A 19,004-nucleotide genomic window follows, 5' to 3' on the forward strand; every position below is an offset into this window, starting at 1 on the left:
AGCGGTTGGAGGGAGCACTTTTCACTGCTGTTCAGTACCTCTGCTGGCTGATCTGCTGAGAGTTGGGCCAGGTGGGAGCGAGTTCTGCCTTAAATCTGGAGGTTATATAGCAAAAATAGAAGGATCTAAATGAGTGTTTTAATGTGGTTTAGCTTGCTTCAGTAAATTACTGAATTAAGTTTTAAACACATCTACATTGCAGGTTTGCACCAGTTTAACTAGATCAATTTAAAATTGATTTAGTTACACTAGTGCAACTTTTGTAGTATAGACAAGGCCATGAGAACTAGGGTTTTGTTTTTTAAAGTAAGCTGAGATTCTGGCAAGTAAGATGGCAATCTCAAAAAACAAAAACAAAAAAAAGGGCGGGGGAGAGAGGGGGTTCTGGGTGGCCAACCTGGTGTTACCCTGCCTCATCTGAGCCCTGGTTTCACTGAGCTAGCGCTTGGATAGGGGACACGGTACTGTATATGCTTTTTTCATTTTAAAGACCTCTTTGGGCTGCAGTAGGGGAAGGGCATGCCGTATGGCATGTAGTGTAATGAAAGGCACTGTGTTAGGTACACAGCCCAGTGGAAAAGTTGCCTTTTCTTTTTTAGACTTTTCTGAGGCTAGGACCCCTCCAATGGGAGAAGTGAATTTGCAGTCAATATCTAAGAACTGCAAAAAGTGCTTTTATATTCTGAGACTACTCCTGAGGGCATTCTGCACCAAAAAATAAAAAATTCTGTGCACAATATTTTAAAATTCTGCAAAATTCTGCAAGTTTTATTTGTCACTAAATAAATGCAGAGGCTCCAGCATGGCAGTGGGGAGCACAGGCCACTGGCTGCACAAAGGTGGGAGATCACCCTGCAGCCCTTCCACCCCTGGGACACGGACTCAGCGGTGAGGCTGCACCCAACCCTGACACAGAAGAAGGCCTGGGTCTGCCCCTCAAACATCCTAGGGCCCTGCCCCTCTGCACCAGGCACACCAGGTGTGGGGCAGGCAGGCTCAGCTAGTCAGGATCCAAGTGTGGAAGGGCTCAATGAGGGGGGATCCAAGTGTGGGATGAGAAGATTCTGTGTGGGACAGTCTGGGTGCAGGCAGCTCAGTGGGTGGCCTAGGGGTGGGGGGATCTGGATGCACAGAGGCTCGTTTGGGGGAGTTTCAGGTGCAGGGGCAATGGGATTCTGTAGGGGCTTTCAGGTGAAGGTGCTTGGGGCTCAGCAGAGGGGTCTGGGTGCTGGTGGGTTGGGGGGTCTGGGTGCAGCTAGTTGGTCAGTGTCATGGAGGTCTGGATGTGGAGGCTCAGTGGGGGTGCAGGGGTGGGGGTCCAGAGGCAGGGGGTCTGGGTGCAGGGGTTGAGGTTCAGTGGGGTTGGGGTCTGGGTTTGGATGGCTAGCGGGGTTCTGGATGTACCGGGTGAGGCTTGGCAAGGGTGTCTGGATATGGGAGGTCCGGATGCATGAGGGTTGAGTGGCTGGGGGAGCAGCTTCCCGTACAGTTACCCCTCCCCTGCACAGCTGAGGTGCGATGGGGGCAGGAAGCAGGGGAGGATGCTGAGCTTCCTGCAGCTGGGGGAGGTTTCTGGGGTGGGTCTGACACAGCCCCAGCCACTCCTTGCAGAGGAAGAGGAATTCCCGTCCTCTCCTACCTTCAGCCCAGCCAGGACTAGTAGCTGATCCTGGCTCAGGGTAGGAGCCACCACTGGCTGGGGTGTCTTCAGCCCCGCAGTGATTTATCTCTCTGACGGCTGCTCTGGGTGCCTGAAACAATGTACTTGTGCTGCTAGGGAGTAGTATGTGACTGCTCTTTGCTTCCCTGTCAAAAAGTTATTTTTCTGCAGGGAAGCAAAGAAATCTGTGGGGGACATGAATTCTGCGCATGTGCAGTGGCACAGAATCCCCCCAGGAGTACTGAGTGTGGAAGGCTTTCATCAAAACCACTTGTTGTTTTATGTTTATCATCCACTGTCATATTTTAAGCTTTTTTAGTGAAACAAAACAGAAATCTTCAGTGAAGTTAATTGTATTTTTTTAACAATTATAAAATCAGGTGGGTGAAGAAAAGTACAATAATAAATCTGAATGTTTTACGTCATTCCCTGTGTCCTCCAGGATTTGTACAGGCTCCAGCTGTCACAACATTGATTGTCTGCTTGTTTGTTTTTTTCACTAGTTATGTGGAGCTGAATCGCTTAGCTTTCCTGGAGTCTGAAGGATTGCCCAAACCAAGAAAGTCATTGTTTGTTAAGCAGAAGCTAACTGCATCCATTGGAGAAATTGTAAATGGAGGAGCATTACCTCCAGTAACTCGCCATGTACCTGTATGTAGCTTCAATGGGCAGAACAAGTACACAGGAGGGAGCACTCCTGGGGAGCCAGCCAGCAGCATCCAGAAAGCCAGTGTGAATGTGACAGGTAAGAGCAGGTGGACGTAGCCAGCCTCTGAACTGCTGCTCAGAGGCCTCAGGTCTCGTCAAATTTTGTTTTGTTGGTTTTTCCCAATTTACTTGGGTTAAAACTGTGTGAATTTTTCATGGACGTTCAATGAAATAGAAACCACAACTTGCTTCAGTGGCTGCTTTCCCCATGTATTCTAGCAAACAAGCTTTGTGGCAAAAGTGTCATCAAAACAGCAAATGTATTAATGGAAATCAATTTTTGAGCTCCCCACCATGAGTGTTTGTAGTGAAACTTGATTCTAAAAAGTTTCACAGAAACCATACCTTGTTTCCAGTCAGAAACTAACCAACAAAAGTAGACCCTTGAATCCTGAACATGTGCAGCAAAATGCTTGTGAATGATTTATAAACTGAGAATTGGTTCAAGAATGTAATGAACTTGCAGACACGTTGCAAAGAGGAAATGAGGCCCAGTTTGTTAAATAAATGTTACAATTATTTGCCCAGTTCTAAAATGAGTAAATATTTTGGGTTTACGCTTTTGCTGTATCAGACAGACCAAATACAAAAATATCACATTGATTAACCATAACCACTTAAACCGGGCTGTGTGTGTAAGAGAAGGAAGTGTGCACGTGTAAGTGCCAAGCTCATTCCTTCTTAGTCCTTCAAATAGTCCTTGTATCGTAAATAAATTCTCAATACAGTGTGTAATGTGATGCAAACTAGAATATCTACTGTTAATTACAGTGCACCGAGCCTTCAGAAGAGCTCGTTTTTATGACTTAATGCGATTTATCAAACGCGCCAACTTTTGAAGAGAATGACTTCGGTCAGTTAAAAGTGATGCAGACTGCTGCTGTTTTGTTTTTGTTAATGGCGGGATGTTTTCCTACAGAAGGAAGGATAGAAGAGAAAGGTTTGGATTCTGAAGGGACAGGGCTACAAGTCCAGCCTCCAGCTCAGCCTTTGCCTTCACTGTTACCTCGTCCTCCAGCACCATTGCCTCCTGCAGCACACTTCCCCTTTCAGCCGATAGAGCAGCCTGAGCTTCCCCCTTCAAAACCTCGGCCTGTGTACGCAGACCCGGTAAGAGACCTTGCTCCTAGAAACCACAAGCTCTGGAGAAAGGCGTATTGAATATTACTTCAGTTGCCCTTTTGTTACATAATTGTCAATACTGGAGTTAGACAATTTCTTTCCTGTTTCTGAATCTTTGTATTAAGATAATAGAGACCAGAGAAAGTCACCTGCTCCAGGTAATTGTTATCCCAAACTTTCATAAGCAAAGGGAAACGGGTACAGTTTCATTGTGGCATTTGGGGAAACTTGGTTCCAGTTATTAATGGGAGCCGAATATCTGATGAGCCATGCAGAAAATGTCACCTACTACTCTGACCTTGTCAAAACTCTCAGGCTAAGCAAGATTGCCTATGGTCAGTGTTTAGATGGGAGACCTCGAATGAAAACTTACGATGATGCAAAAACTACTGATTGTGATTCAGCAAGTGGCACTTTTTTTTTAGTGAATCAAGTACTAAACTAGTCCCCAGAATAGCAGTGTGTCATCTTCTAGATGAGACCTAAAACAGAGGTCCTTTTCGCAAGAGTAGGGGTGTTGACTGTGAGTCATGGACACATACCAATTTGGGTGATTCTGTGCTATGTGCCCTCACTTCTTCCTGCAGTTTTAATTAGATTTGGTGGCATTCTTCAATGAGTATCCTAAACTGTTGTGTAAAGCTGCATGATATAATGCTATTGCTGCTGTGTTCCACCTCAGATGTGGCTGCATTTCAGTGACGGGTAAGACGAGTCCATTGAAATGAACGTAGCTATTTAATTAAATTAGATTCGTTTTATTAATATTAACCATTGAAACTGTACCCCTTGGAGAAAAATTTGTCATACATAAAAATATTACATTTGAGATATTACGAAAAATCAATGATGTTTTATGCTCTTTTGCAGGTTTAATTCAGGAGTTGCTTTTCTTTTTGGGTGGGGTTAATGTTTTACACTTCTGTTAGTTTGATAGTGACGGGGGGAAATGGCATAGTGGGGTTCCATATTGTTTCGACTTCCAGATTGTTTGCTCTGTTTACAAGTAAGAAGAGAGGTTTTCTAACTGCCAGCCACATACAGTCACCAGTTCTAAAGATTCCTTCTCCCAAATGACACCTGTGTGCAATGCTGTATAAATATCAAACACTCATTCTCAGTATTTCCTCCTGTATGTATCTTTGTAGGACATTGCAGAAGTGTTGGAAGGCCTGGTGCATGAAGTTCTCAAAGGAGAGTGCAGAGAAATCGGCAAGACAGGAGCAGCTTACGTGACTGCAGCTATGTGGTACAGGCAATTATTATTACTGTTATTGACATTTTAGGGGCCTGTCACCATCTAGGTGTCACTTTGCCTTACTACCAATTAGCTGAAGATGGCAAACTGTCATTTATATTGGGGAGGGGGAGGTGTCCAAGTGGCAGGATATTTTCATTTTATTTTTATTTAAAGTTGATAATGTCAGGATTGATAGGGCCAGTATTGGTCCTCTCCCCATGCTTAAAATGACACTTTCTCTCCTGAAATGTATCTTGTGTGTATGTTTAAAAATAAAGCATCTTGATAGTCCTTCCAGACTGTAGGCCGTGATAGTTCTATGGTCCAAGTGATTAGGCCGAGTGAAAACCATATGCAGTCAGTCCACTAGTCTGGAAAGGACTATTGGGTTAACTCCATCCATCCATCCAGGGCAACAGAGGCATCACAGTGATCAAAATTCTCGGTTGCCAAACAACTTTCCTACATAATCCAGGCGACTGTGTTTCAGCTCCAGTCTGCTCTTTCTATTGCCACAGAAGTAGCTCAGTGTGCTGGTTCTGCTTTGATCTGATAGGGAATGCTGTGGGCGTTGGGGAATTCTTCAGCACTCCTTCCCTTCTTTCTCTTCTCGGCCTCCTTTCTACTGCCCCACGGTCGCTGAGAACCGTGGGAAGTAGGGAAAGACGTTTGGAGGGGTCCAAGCTGCAACCCCAAGGCAAATCAGTAACTTAGCAGGCACTATCTCTCACCCCTGTGGCCGCAGTCTGGCTGAAGGGGAACTGTGGTGCCCACTACTCTCCCCCCAAAATAGGTTGTTGGCAGGGAAGATGCCCAGCTTCCCCCACCCCCCTTACAGTTCTGTTCTGTCAGTGCTTCCCAGCGAGCAAAGGTCCCTTTGATGAGTCCTTATTTGTTGAGGAATCACAGAAGAACTACACTTTTTGGAAACCCAGGTCTTCATCAAAGTTCTATTCATCAAACTAGGTTTTCAAAAACCATGTTTGAATGATCCCTGACGCTGCTCAGTGTTGTTATCTAGGGGAGGGCTGTCCCCTCGGTGGCTGTGCCAGAGCTCAGGTTCAGTGGCCAGACCATGTCCGTGTTAGCCACCCACTTACTGGGTCACCAGCCGGCCTGCAAACAGAGCGCTAGTCTTGCTGCACATGCACATTTCACTTTTGGGTTGGTCTGTTTGGGTCAGTCCATGTTGGAATAGTGAACTTGATTACATTTTCGTAGCTGAAGTTGCATATCTTAGGTCGACCCCCCGCCTCCCGTAGTGTAGACCTATTAGGGTCATAGCTGTATCACAGGAATCCCTTGCTCAAATGATTCCAAAATTTGGAGCACTAACCCTGCCCTGTATTTTAATGAGGCACAACATAATTCAAGACAAGCATGTGGGTTTTAGAGCACTTACAATCATTGTCTTGTAAACAGTGACTCAACCCTAATTAAAGCAGAACTTCAGCTTCTCTATAATGAGATCCCTAAGGGTGAAAGAAAGAGATTTTCTTACCATAAATGGTCATTTTATTACAGAAAATCCACTAGTCCTTACTTCTTCCCACCCTTGTAATTGTGGGCTGGCAAGTTATAAATTGGATCTGATATGCAGTAGCCAGGAATGTATCTGACAAGCTGAGTGCCAAGAATTTTGATCAGTGAGTTGCATCAGTGGTCCTGGATGGGCAGTCAACCCATTCATCCTTTCTATTGAGTGGGTAGTCGTCTTTGCTATCAAATCAGTGTTTGATATGTCTGATTTAAATAGATTTAGGAAACAAAAATGGGTCTGAGCTGGAGTGTGTCGTTAAAGGAAAAGAAAAACACAAAACCACTGCCTTTCTTCATGCAGTACCTCTGATGCCACCGTAGAGGAACTCTTGACCGAAGTAATGATGGAGCTTCTCAGGCAAGTTGCAGCAGATGTAGTCCGTGCAGAAAGAGAGCGAGTCAAAGAGGAAAAACGCAGAGCAGAAGAAGAGAAGTGAGTAGTCTCGTTTCTTACAGATGTAGTAAATGGAAGATCAGCAGGTGAAAACTTGAGGGACTGGATGGTTCAATGAACTGGTAATGGGTGTACTCACTAGGGATGGAAATATTGGTTAAAAAAGTTAACTGTTAAATGATTAAAATTATTTCATTTAACCAGTTAACCGTTAACTGAGGTAGTGGGGGGATTGGGGCCAATGCGGCCAGGGCTGGGGTCCGGTGCGGCATGGCTGGGGCTGGGGTACCGCCCGGCAGCCCGACACAGGTTAACTTTGGTTAACAGGTAAACCTAATGCTTACTGGTTAACCTTTTACGTCCCTAGAAGTCACCCTTACTTTGAGGTCGTCAGCATGAATCAAGTCCCAGGATAGTCATCAGTCAGATGGCTTCTTTCTGTTAAAAAGTTTAAATTTACCTAGGAGTGTGTGTCTTTTCTCTTCTTTATTTAACTCTTCTCTAATATATTTTAGCTGTAAATTGTAAAAAGATCTTTTAAAAAAATATTGTTTTATTCTATCTCTTTTTAAAACTGATTGAATCAGAGCGATACTTAATAACGACACCCAAAGTGAAGAATATGGCTGCCACGGCACAGGGTGAGCTCTACCCTTGTCCCCTCACTAGTTCCTTCCTTCCAAGTGACAGAGCTAAGCAGGGAACCCTGCCCTTTACCCCAATCTTAGACTGGGTCCACAGGTCACAGTACCCCTGCTCACCAGCTGTGTTCCCTCAGCAGGTCCAGCAGTGTTTGGCACCTGCTGTTGACTTTGCGGTGGGAGCCTGTGACCACTATGAAAATGCAGCGACAGAGAATAGCTTTTTTTTTAGTATTATTTATCCATGGGAATGAAATAAACAGAGGATGGGGTTAAAAGAACAAAAGGCCTATCTACATATTATCTTACCTAAACCTTCCTTGAAAGTTTAGGTGGTCCCACTTGTCCCAGACTCACACACACACCCGCCCCCCTCCAGCCTTAGGGCAGGACAAAGCAACACAGTCTGCACTCCTGTAGCCTCCACCTCTCAGTCTGAGCCTCAGTCAGTGTCTCCCCCTGAATTCGCAAGCAGTCTTTTATCTATTTCAAAGTCCCTTTATTTGACCTGGGACCCCGGGCATCTTGCTGAGGCAGGAGGTTGCAGATAGACTTCCAGCAGTAGATTCACTGTCTTGTCTGTTAAACTCTGGCAATGGTCTTCCTTCCTGGAGATGTGTAAAACTTCACAGCATTGAGTTAGCTCTTTGTCTGCCATGTAGCAGATAGTCTGAGAGTAATTGTATCTTTCCACCCTTGGAACAAATAACAGAGCAAAGGTTTTGCCAAGTACCTAGGGATGTTCTGGCACTCCTTTTCTGGAGGGATAGCTCAGTGGTTTGAGCATTGGCCTGCTAAACCCAGGGTTGTGAGTTCAATCCTTGAGGGTGCCACTTAAGGATCTGGGGCAAAATCAGTACTTGGTCCTGCTAGTGAAGGCAGGGGGCTGGACTTGAAGGGACCTTGAAAGGTCATCCAGTTCTAGGAGATAGGATATCTCCATTTATTTATTTATTTATTTATTTATTTATTTATGTATCTACAGTTACCTCTTAATGATTTTGTTTTATATATTCATATAATAAGCATTCCCATAAAGAAACCAACATACAGCATTCTTAAAACATTACAGAGCAGTTTCTCCTTGTCCCATGTATCATGTGTCTCCTGCCTGTAGAACACTGGGTGGATATGCAGCAGGAGTTCTCATGTGCCCCCACATACCACTGTCACCCCAAAACTTCTGAGTGTGAAACTGGGCCCTAGTCCTGCCACTTCCTCCTCCCTTCTGGCTTCTAGGGGGTGAAAAGGGTGGCAGCCCCTCATCTCTCACGGTGCCAGCTGCCCGGGCAGTGGCTTAGGAGTTCTCTCCCATTAAGTATTGTAATGGTGCGGGGGGACAGGTCTCACCCCCTGCAAAGCTGGTCGTGCTGCAGAACATTTGCCTCTGCTACTTTTAGAAAGAAAAGCATGAAAAATTGGACTAGCCCAATGTGGAGGTTAATTATTGTGTCTCGAATTTATCTGTGGTGTTGATATGGCATGTGTGTGTTACAGATCATCAAACAGGTTTTGCCAGTCCTTATTTGTGTATAATTTGTTTCCATCCTTTAGGCAGAAGCAGGAAAGAGAACGGTTGATAAAACAGTTGAGCCATTCAGTGGGTGCAGAGCTGACAGAAGAAGTAATAAAGGAAGGTGTTCAAGAGACTTCAGCTAGTGAATTAAAGTAAGTGCAACATTAGCTATGTAGAGTGCACAGTATGTTATATAACACAATGCCTGCATTGTAAACTTCTTTCCTGAGAAAGTAAGACTCTGGCAAGCAGACATCTCGCTGCTCCTTTTGTTGGACCCAATACAGGGTGAATGGAACCATTGTGAAGAACATCATTTGGTTAAATTTTCAAACAATTAATCCTGTGCCCCCACCCAACTCCCCTCAGTTCAGCCCCGTCCTCAGTTCAGTCCCCAGTTCAGTCCCCCAGCCCCTATCATCACCACCCCATTAATTCACCCTCCCACCACTCACCCTGTCTGCCCAGAACCTACCATTAATTCAGCCCTCACCCTCCTCACCAGCCCTCCTGCAGCCACCATGCCATAGTTCAGCCCTCCCAGCCTCACCTCTGCTCCTTAGGATTCTTCACCCTTCCCAGGCCTGGGGGGGTTGCAGTGGGGTCCCCTCTCCCACTTTCCACACTGGCAGGGGAGCAGCCACCCAGGGCTGACAGCTACAGCCCCAGCCGCGCCCCTGGCGGCTGACAGGATTTCTAAATAAAATTAAGCCTCATTTTTAGAACTCTCAAATGTGGGGATTTTTTTCCCCAATTGATTCAGGGCTTGTCTACAATGGAGCAAGTAATTAAGGAAATCATCTGCAAACACTTGGAAGGTGGTAAGGTGATAGGGAACAGCCAGCATGGATTTGTGAAAAACAAATCATGTCAAACCAATCTGATAGCTTTCTTTGATAGGATAACGAGTCTTGTGGATAAGGGTGAAGCGGTGGATGTGGTATACCTAGACTTTAGTAAGGCATTTGATACGGTCTCGCATGATAGTCTTATCGATAAACTAGGCAAATACAAATTAGATGGGGCTACTATAAGGTGGGTGCATAACTGGCTGGATAACCGTACTCAGAGAGTTGTTGTTAATGGTTCCCAATCCTGCTGGAAAGGCGTAACGAGTGGGGTACCGCAGGGGTCTGTTTTGGGACCGGCTCTGTTCAATATCTTCATCAACGACTTAGATATTGGCATAGAAAGTACGCTTATTAAGTTTGCGGATGATACCAAACTGGGAGGGATTGCAAGTACTTTGGAGGACAGGGTCATAATTCAAAATGATCTGGACAAATTGGAGAAATGGTCTGAGTTAAACAGGATGAAGTTTAACAAAGACAAATGCAAAGTGCTCCACTTAGGAAGGAAAAATCAATTTCACACATACAGAATGGGAAAAGACTGTCTAGGAAGGAGTACGGCAGAAAGGGATCTAGGGGTTATAGTGGACCACAAGCTAAATATGAGTCAACAGTGTGATGCTGTTGCAAAAAAAGCAAACATGATTCTGGGATGCATTAACAGGTGTGTTGTGAGCAAGACACGAGAAGTCATTCTTCCGCTCTACTCTGCTCTGGTTAGGCCTCAGCTGGAGTATTGTGTCCAGTTCTGGGCGCCGCATTTTAAAAAAGATGTGGAGAAATTGGAAAGGGTCCAAAGAAGAGCAACAAGAATGATTAAAGGTCTTGAGAACATGACCTATGAAGGAAGGCTGAAAGAACTGGGTTTGTTTAGTTTGGAAAAGAGAAGACTGAGAGGGGACATGATAGCAGTTTTCAGGTATCTAAAAGGGTGTCATAAGGAGGAGGGAGAGAACTTATTCATCTTATCCTCTAAGGATAGAACCAGAAACAATGGGTTTAAACTGCAGCAAGGGAGGTCTAGGTTGGACATTAGGAAAAAGTTCCTAACTGTCAGGGTGGTTAAACACTGGAACAAATTGCCTAGGGAGGTTGTGGAATCTCCATCTCTGGAGATATTTAAGAGTAGGTTAGATAAATGTCTATCAGGGATGGTCTAGACAGTATTTGGTCCTGCCATGCGGGCAGGGGACTGGACTCGATGACCTCTCGAGGTCCCTTCCAGTCCTATAATCTATGAATCTATGAATCTACACTGCGATGTTGTTGACAAAACTTTTGTCTTTCACGGGTACTTAAAAAAGCCCCCCCCCATGAAAGACAAACGTTTTGCCGACGCAAGTGGCAGTTTGAACGCAGCTTTGTCGCTCCTGCCGACAAAGTTACTGCTGCTCGTGGGGCTGGAAGTATTTTGTTGGCAAAAGTGCCAACAATATACCGACAGAGAGCGTTCACACACGCTGACTTTTAGCGACAAGGCTGTGTCGACCCAGCCTTGTCGCTAAAAGCTGCGGAATGTAGACAAGCCCTCAGTTGCTTATTTGAGGTTTGGCTCTCCCCCTCTTCTTTATACCTCAGATGAAGTTTCTTTTCCCTGCTGGGGTGTCTCTCCCCCCACCTCCACTTGTTAGCTTGATAGCTTTGTTTGTCTGATATATAAATGAATTCTCATTGTCTTTCAAAGTACTTTGGGATTAACTACCCAGTGGAGAAACCACATTCCTTTGTTTGTCCTGTTTGACTGTAAACCCATTTTAAGAATGTGTTGCGGCTGAAAAAAATCCTGACATTTGAGAGTTTTATAGCAAGATCATGAGTGAGGTTTATTTTCACTCAGGGCTAGTCTACACTGGCAACACTAAAGCGCTGCTGCGGCAGCGCTTTGACGTGCCTTGTGTGGTCGTGGTGCAGCGCTGGGAGAGAGCTCTCCCAGTGCTCCAAAAAAACCACCTCAACCAGGGGTGTCGCTCCCAGCCCTGGGGCACTGTTTACGCTGGTGCTTTACAGCGCCGTAACTTGCTGCACTCGGGGGTGTTTTTTCACACCCCTGAGCGAGAACGTTTTCGCGCTGTTAATTGCCAGTGTAGACAAGCCCTCGGAAATCATGACTCTTGTATCCATTTAAGAGAGTTGGCATGTCTGTAGTTAGGTCCCACTTGTTCCAGGCTCAGGGTTAGGAGAGAGAGCCTGCAGTCTCTGCCTTATTCTGTCCCCTGCCCTGAGTTCACAGTCAGGCTTTACCCATTTCAGAGTTCCTTTGTCTGTCCTGGAACCCCTGAACCTGGTCAGTCTGGTCAGTGCTGGCGTTAGGCATAAGCAGACTAAGCAATTGCTTTGGGCCCCGAGCAGCTCAAGGGGTCCATCTATTCGGTTTTTGTTATTATTACGGGCTGGCAAAAAATATTCCTGCTTAGGCTCCCCAATGGGCTATCACCGGTTCTGAGTCTGGTACCATTATGCATCTCACCGGGGATTGGAGGTCAATTTCCAGAAGTGCATTCAGTGCATTGTCCATTAAGCACCAACAATTAACTTAGTTATTGCCTGTATGTAGTGGAGAGCTCTAGCAGGAATTAACCCTTAGTGTTCTATAGAACAAGCCTCACCACAGTACTCTAACAAAGAGAGACGCTTTTATGAACATGGTGTGTAGTACAGATCTCCCATGCTCTTCTTCCACAAATCAGCACTGACTGGAAAGGCAGTGGCCATGAGTAGAAGAGGATGAGTTAGAAGTGGAGGAAATATGAGGGGATGATTAGGATTCTGGATGGGTACTTGGGAATGTGTGTGTGGGAGGGTTGTGTATGTGTCCTTGAACAGGGACTACAAACCCCTTTGGAGACTAATACTTGCATTCTTTCCAGTGTAAAGGCCTTGAATTCCCCCCCCCCCCTCACAGGTGCACAGCTTCTGTTCCCCTAGATAAGAAAGACCTATGCTTTTTCTTTTCAAAGGAGAAACTTACAGAAGTCCAGTGACTTAGAAATCTAGTGGCTTCCAGAAAGTGGAATGATTTTAAATGACTCGGCTCTCTGAGCTCTGGTCAAGTGTAGTAGTCTCTTGGTCTATCCAAGGCCGTGATCAAATGTCTTGATGTTTTTGGTCTTTTGGCCTCGAGATGAAAACCTTGTCTTTGTTTCTGGGACCTTGAAGTGGAAAAATTCTCTAAGTTTTATCTGTGCTAGAAATACCTACCTTTTCCACTACAGCTGTTTTTAGCATTTACTGTCATGCATGCTGCTTAGTGAGCATTTCTGCCTTGGAATCTCATTTTGTTTCATTCTGCACCAGGTATGCTTTGGAAAGAGACCGAAAAGCCCGCATTGCCCGTTGCTCAGAGGAAGTCTGTGCTGATGTAATGCAGCTGTTTCTGGAAGAGGAGATTTTCCAGAGTGCCAAGGAGACCCTCCAGGAGCTCCAGTGTTTCTGCAAATATCTGCAGCGGTGAGTTGTCAAACCATACCACAGACACTGTTCTTGAGAAGACCATCAAGTGGTCTCTAACAGGATCAGTGGTAGCATTTGCTAATCTGAGTATACTGTTTCTCTCTGATAGTCCCTATTAAGTGGTTTCCAGACAGAGAAGAGGGAACAGTCCCTGCCTGAGGAGCTCCCAATCTAAGGAGAGACAAACAAATAAACAGAAGTTGGGGAAAGGGGAAACAACATGTTAGATTAGACTATTTAACAAGCTCTACGTCAGGGGATCTCTAACTGGGGGTCGGGACCCCTCAGGGGGTTGCGAGGTTATTACATGGGGGGTCACAAGCTGTCAGCCTCCACCCTAAACCCCGCTTTGCCTGCAGCATTTATAATGGTTATAATGGTGTTCAATATATAAAAAAGTGTTTTTAATTTATAAGGGGGGGTCGCACTGAGAGGCTTGCTATGTGAAAGGGGGTCACCAGTACAAAAGTTTGAGAGCCACTGCTCTACGTGGACTACAGCTTAAATCTATCTGGAAACTCATGCTGGTACAGAATTTAGTAGCTCATGTTTTACACTGTTTATCCTGCCAGGAGCACATGATACCAGTGTTTTTTTGGTTTACATTGGCTAATTATTAAGCACTGATTAGTATTTAAGACTTTTTTGGGGGGGGAGGGGGTTAATAAAGCTCTAAATAGCCCAGGACCTACTTATCCAAAAGCTGTCTCTTTCCCTGTGCCATATTGCCAGATCAGTGGGGTGCTGGCTTGGAGCCTCACTCAGACAAGAGAGGGTGGGGGTGAGACGCTTTCTAGGGCCACCCCCAGAACCATAAGCCTTGTGTTGCCCCTACTGCCTCAACAAGGGAGAGTTTTGCTGGAGTTTAAACTGTGTGTCAGCTCCCTGCCACACCAATTTGTCCTATTCCCCAGAAAACTCCTTTGGACTCTGCCAGTCTTAACCTTGTCTTGTGGGTAACGTTCGGTGAATCCCAGTTCCTGAACCTCCAGGAAGAGCGTTCCTCTGTAGAATCCACTCTCTATTGCTGGACACTCACAAAAATTACCAAGTCTGCTGCCTCCAAAGAGAGTACACCCACCAGCCTGTCAGTCTAGCTGAGGATCCACACTTTAATACACTGCACTGAGATGGCTTATAAAACCACACATACGTTTATTAATAAAGAACTTGGATTTTAGTGATACTAAGCAAGAGAAAAAGATGTGGTTAAAACAAAACAACAATGGGAAGTTTCTAATATCTAAAACTTGACTTTAGCAAGCTCCAATCTTTACGTAAGCAACTTTCTCAGTCGCATCAAGCTCTCAGTAACTCCAGCCCCTCAAGAAGGAGGATTAGCTGTTCACAGAATCAGGGGGCACTGATCCCTTAGTTCCATCAGTGTTGGATAACAAATGAGGAGTTCCCTTTCTTCCCTGAAAACCTTTGAAATGTATTCTTTGAAAAGTAAACCCAGACAAAGTTCCTCTCCCTTGCTGTATGTTCTTTGGGGAGCAGGCACCAAGCCCGTTCTTCATCCTCTGGTCAACTTGCTTTCTCCATTGTCTTGATCACTTTATTTACCTTAGAGTCAAATATCCTTTCATTGTCCTTTGCTTGTAATCAAGCCATGCTGTTTTCTCATCCAGGGGTTAGCATGATCCATGCAGACAAGTAAATCCACATTCCTTTGTCTAGGGCAGGCTTGTTTATCAGCTGCCTCCGCACCTTGTTTTATGAACGTATTCCCAGCACACACACACAACTCTATACACACAACCCATACATACATCGCACCCTGATATTCATGACCAGCGTGTCACCGGTTTACAGATGATACCTTACAAGACCCTGTTTAACTAAATATTTTGACAACAGTATGAATGCGCCATTTGTCGGTAGTCATAAAGGGACTCTTAGGGTCACGGGGGGGTGGCAGGGCCATCTTTGTGGAGCTTTGGAATTCCCTCACCCCAGTCGGAAAAAGCCCTGGGGTATTGATTCTTCAGGGCACACTGCAAGGCCCATCTGCTTTCCTGCATGTGAGGGAGACTGTAAAGATCTCGTAGACTTTAAGGCCAGAAGGGACCATCACAGTCATCTATTCTGACCTCCTGCACATTGCAGGCCACAGAACCTCGCTCACTACTACTGTAATAGACACTTAACCTCTGGTTTAGTTACTGAAGTCTTCAAATCCATGATTTAAAGACTTCAAGTTACAGAGAATCCAGCCTTGACACACTAGTCAGGGGTCGGCAACCTTTCAGGAGTGGTGTGCCGAGTCTTCATTTATTCACTCTGATTAAAGGTTTCACGTGCCAGTCATACATTTTAACCTTTTTAGAAGGTCTCGTTCTATAAGTCTATAATATATAACTAAACTCTTGTTGTATGTAAAGTAAATAAGGTTTTTAAAATGTTTAAGAAGCTTCATTTAAAATTAAATTAAAATGCAGAGCCCCCCGGACCGGTGGCCAGGACCCGGGCAGTGTGAGTGCCGCTGAAAATCAGCTTGCGTGCCGCCTTTGGCACACGTGCCATAGGTTGCCTACCCCTGCACTAGTCTAAACCTGCAAGTGACCAGTGCCCCCTGCTTCAGAAGAAGGGGAAAACCCCTCTCTGCTAATCTGACTTGGGAGAAAATTCCTTCCTGACCCCAAATATGGGGATCAGTTAGACCCTGAGCACATGGGCAAGACCCACCAGCCAGACACCTGGGAAAGAATTCTCTGTAGTAACTCAGAGCCCTCCACATCTAGTGTCCAGTCACCAGCCACTGGATCTGAAATACATTCTCAATGGATTGTGTGAAAGAAGATGACTGGGAAGATTACTAGGGAAGGGTCAGTGCTCCTTGTTACGGACTGAGGGTGTAAATACAAAACATTTCTTTCTATATTGTCAGCTCAAATGTTTTGAAACGGATTGAATGTAACAGACAAGATGAAAGCCCGTGCTGTCACGCAGGTGTCATTTCTAAAGTGTAAAAATGCCACTAGTAGCTGAAAATTTACGAATTGGACAGGAACAGACCCCAAATCCCAGTGATGATTGAGCCTGATGCTATTCTGAAGAAAAAAAGCTCTCAGCTGTGCTTGTAGCTATTTCCATCACTGCGCATAGATGTTCTAGTTTACAGAATAGCAGACCTGGAATCCTAATATATAGATAGTCTAACTTCTGATAAAGCATCTTTTAGGTAGCATGTTCTATAGATTTTTAGAATTCCTTTCAAAAACTATTTAAGGTGTATTATTTTCAGCAAGAGGGGAGCTGTTTTATAATCCAGAGGGAAGCAATTAAATGGATTATACACCAAATGCTGTACAAGCACAGAGTAAACACTGAAATTAAGAAGAATATTTATCTAAAGATGCAATCGGAATAGAATTCTCACTTCTGGGACTCAGCTCCTTAATGTGCGACTGCCAGAACACTCTAGCTCTTGTGACTTTTAACTGTTGATGTTAGTGGTAGCAAGTCAGAGCAAAAAGCAGGCCTCCTAATTGTCAGTGTGTGCCACCCTGTCCAGGTTTTTGGTAGTGGGTGACTTACTGCTGTCATGCTGGCATAGCCAATGTATGTTGTGGGACAACATTAGTTCTTCAAGTACACGTCCTTATAGGTGCCCCGTCATAGGATATGCACACACCTGTGCACTCTTGAGTGGAGACTAGAAAGTAGTATTTGCAGGTCTGTGCCTGTGTAGAATGGCACCTCCGTGCTCTGAGTGAGGGCATATTGGGATGCACAATCTTGCCATCGCTCAGTTCTTTCTCTACCACCTGCAACTTGAGATGGAGACTACTGACTGTTGTATTTGGCTTCCCGCCTTAACTTGTGCATTATTGTTTTACTTCTTTGGTTTGATCATTCTTTCTTTGAATTATTCTATTTCCATATACCTTTATTTCACTTCACTTTATTTTGTGTTGGTTGGGAAAGCTCCATCCCCTCCTTTTCATTTTCTTTGATTTTGTGTTGGAATATAGTTGCTATGCCCAAGACCCCAGGGTTTCAGGCCTGTGAGACTTACCAGAGGTCCTTTTTCCGCAGCGATGGACATTCCAGCTGCCTGTGATGCTTGGGGGAGCATGTGTTAGCTCCCGAAGGGTCTGCTTCCCTCCTTGTGCATTGGCCTCTATGTCGCAGACATAGATACCGTTGCTGCTTTGTCTGCAGCCCTAGGTAATAAGACCTCAAACCACCCCCTCTCCCCCCCCCCCTCCCCCCCGCTTAGTTCAGGGGAAGACTCCTTGGCCTCAGAGATCTCAGGACAGGGATCCATTCGGGTACCATACTACCCTACCTCCATGAGCCCCTTGCATGAAGATGGGCCTGGGGAACCTTCCAGAACATCATAGGCCCAGAGGTTATGACTATCATTGGCATCCCTTCCCTTATCCCTCTCCCCAGTGGGACTCCTGGTACCTAAGAGGCCATTACGGTGAGCAACTTAATATAATGTCTAGGAAAAAGCACTGGTACCCATCAGTACCATACCAACTACCAGCTTCTACAGAAAATCCTCTAGTACAATGCACATTGGTACCATGCTGCTCTCCATTATCAAAAGATGTATAAGAGGAACAGGAGCCTCAGACAGCGGAGATCCCTCTGGAAAGTCATCTTCATATCCAGATGAGGTGGTGATGCCACCACCTCCCTCGTATGCAGGTGATTTCAAGACATTCCAGGAACTCATGAAAAGGCTAGAGAACTCCCTTCAGTATTCCACTAGAGGGAGGGGCAAGAGTCCAAACATTCCCTGGTGGACATCCTGAACATCAGTCCTCAGGGAAAGGTTGCTTTACCTATCAATGAGGCACTGTTATCTCATGCAAATATAACCTGTGGTAAATACCTACCACAATTCCACCGACCTGTAAGCAGACAGATGAGAAATACTACATCCCACCCAAAGGAACAGAGTGCTACTTCTCCTACCCTAACCCCAACTCCCTTGTGGTGGAGGCTACCAATGAGAGGGACTGTCAGATTCAGTGTAGGCCCTCTCCATCAGGTAAGGAATCAAAAAGGCTGGACTTCCTGGGAAGGAAGAGCTATTCATCAGCCACTCTCCAATTTCACATTGCCAATTACCAGGCCTTAATGGCTAAATATGACTTCAATACGTACTCCAAGTATACACATTTTAATGAGCATTTGGCACAAGACCAGAAAGATTCATTTCAGTCCATTATCACTGAAAGACAATTGGTCATGAAAACTTCTCTGCAGGCTGCATTAGATGCTTCTGGTACAGCTGTCAGGTCCATGGCCACAGTGGTGCTCATGAGAAGAGCATCCTGGCTCCAATCCTCAGGACTTTCAAGAGAAGTTGAAAACACAGTGGAAGACCTTCCGTTTCAAGGGCTCTTTGGTCAGTATACAGACTCCTCTCTCCATACTTTCAGGGACCCCAGAGTGACATTGTGATCACAGGGGATTTGTATGTCTGCAATGAGAAGAGAGTTTTATAGATCCCAAACTGCTCAAAGACCGTTCTACTACAATCAGCGCACCTCCCACCCCTGCTTCTACCCAAACAGTCTAAGAAACTTTTGACATCTCGGTTGGGTCATCAAGTATTCTACTCCAATAGATCACCGATCATGTGAGTACCTTCCCCCCTTTGGAAAACAACTAGCTTCCTGCCTGAGACAAGTGCATACAGGAAGTTGTCAAAGTGGGCCATTCTGTCCACTTCCATGCTGTTCCTCCTTCTCACCCCCCTCTCTTCAGGGACCCCTCTTACAAGGAACTCTTAAAACAAGAGGTCCACTCTCTTCTTCTGGGAGCCATAGAACTGGTCCCACAAAAGTTCTTTGGAAGAGGGTTCTATTTGAATTACTTCCTGGTGGTTCTGCGAGTGATGGTCCCTACTGTATTCCACTG

General features: G+C 45.3%; 1 protein-coding gene across 2 annotated transcripts in view; it reads left to right on the forward strand.

The window, feature by feature from the left end:
* MCM3AP (minichromosome maintenance complex component 3 associated protein) overlaps nucleotides 1–19,004 on the forward strand; it is a 72,105-nt gene that overhangs the window by 29,650 nt on the left and 23,451 nt on the right. Inside the window, exons 12-17 of one of the 2 annotated variants that reach the window (XM_005311342.5) lie at nucleotides 2,164–2,405; nucleotides 3,288–3,478; nucleotides 4,639–4,739; nucleotides 6,571–6,702; nucleotides 8,859–8,972; nucleotides 12,966–13,118. In XM_005311342.5, the coding sequence (XP_005311399.2) occupies nucleotides 2,164–2,405; nucleotides 3,288–3,478; nucleotides 4,639–4,739; nucleotides 6,571–6,702; nucleotides 8,859–8,972; nucleotides 12,966–13,118 (933 nt within the window). The remainder of the gene's footprint in view (nucleotides 1–2,163; nucleotides 2,406–3,287; nucleotides 3,479–4,638; nucleotides 4,740–6,570; nucleotides 6,703–8,858; nucleotides 8,973–12,965; nucleotides 13,119–19,004) is intronic. The other variant, XM_005311343.5, reaches the window with a different exon arrangement.

This window comes from Chrysemys picta, chromosome 11, assembly GCF_011386835.1.
Source record: "Chrysemys picta bellii isolate R12L10 chromosome 11, ASM1138683v2, whole genome shotgun sequence".
Lineage (NCBI taxonomy): Eukaryota > Metazoa > Chordata > Testudines > Emydidae > Chrysemys > Chrysemys picta.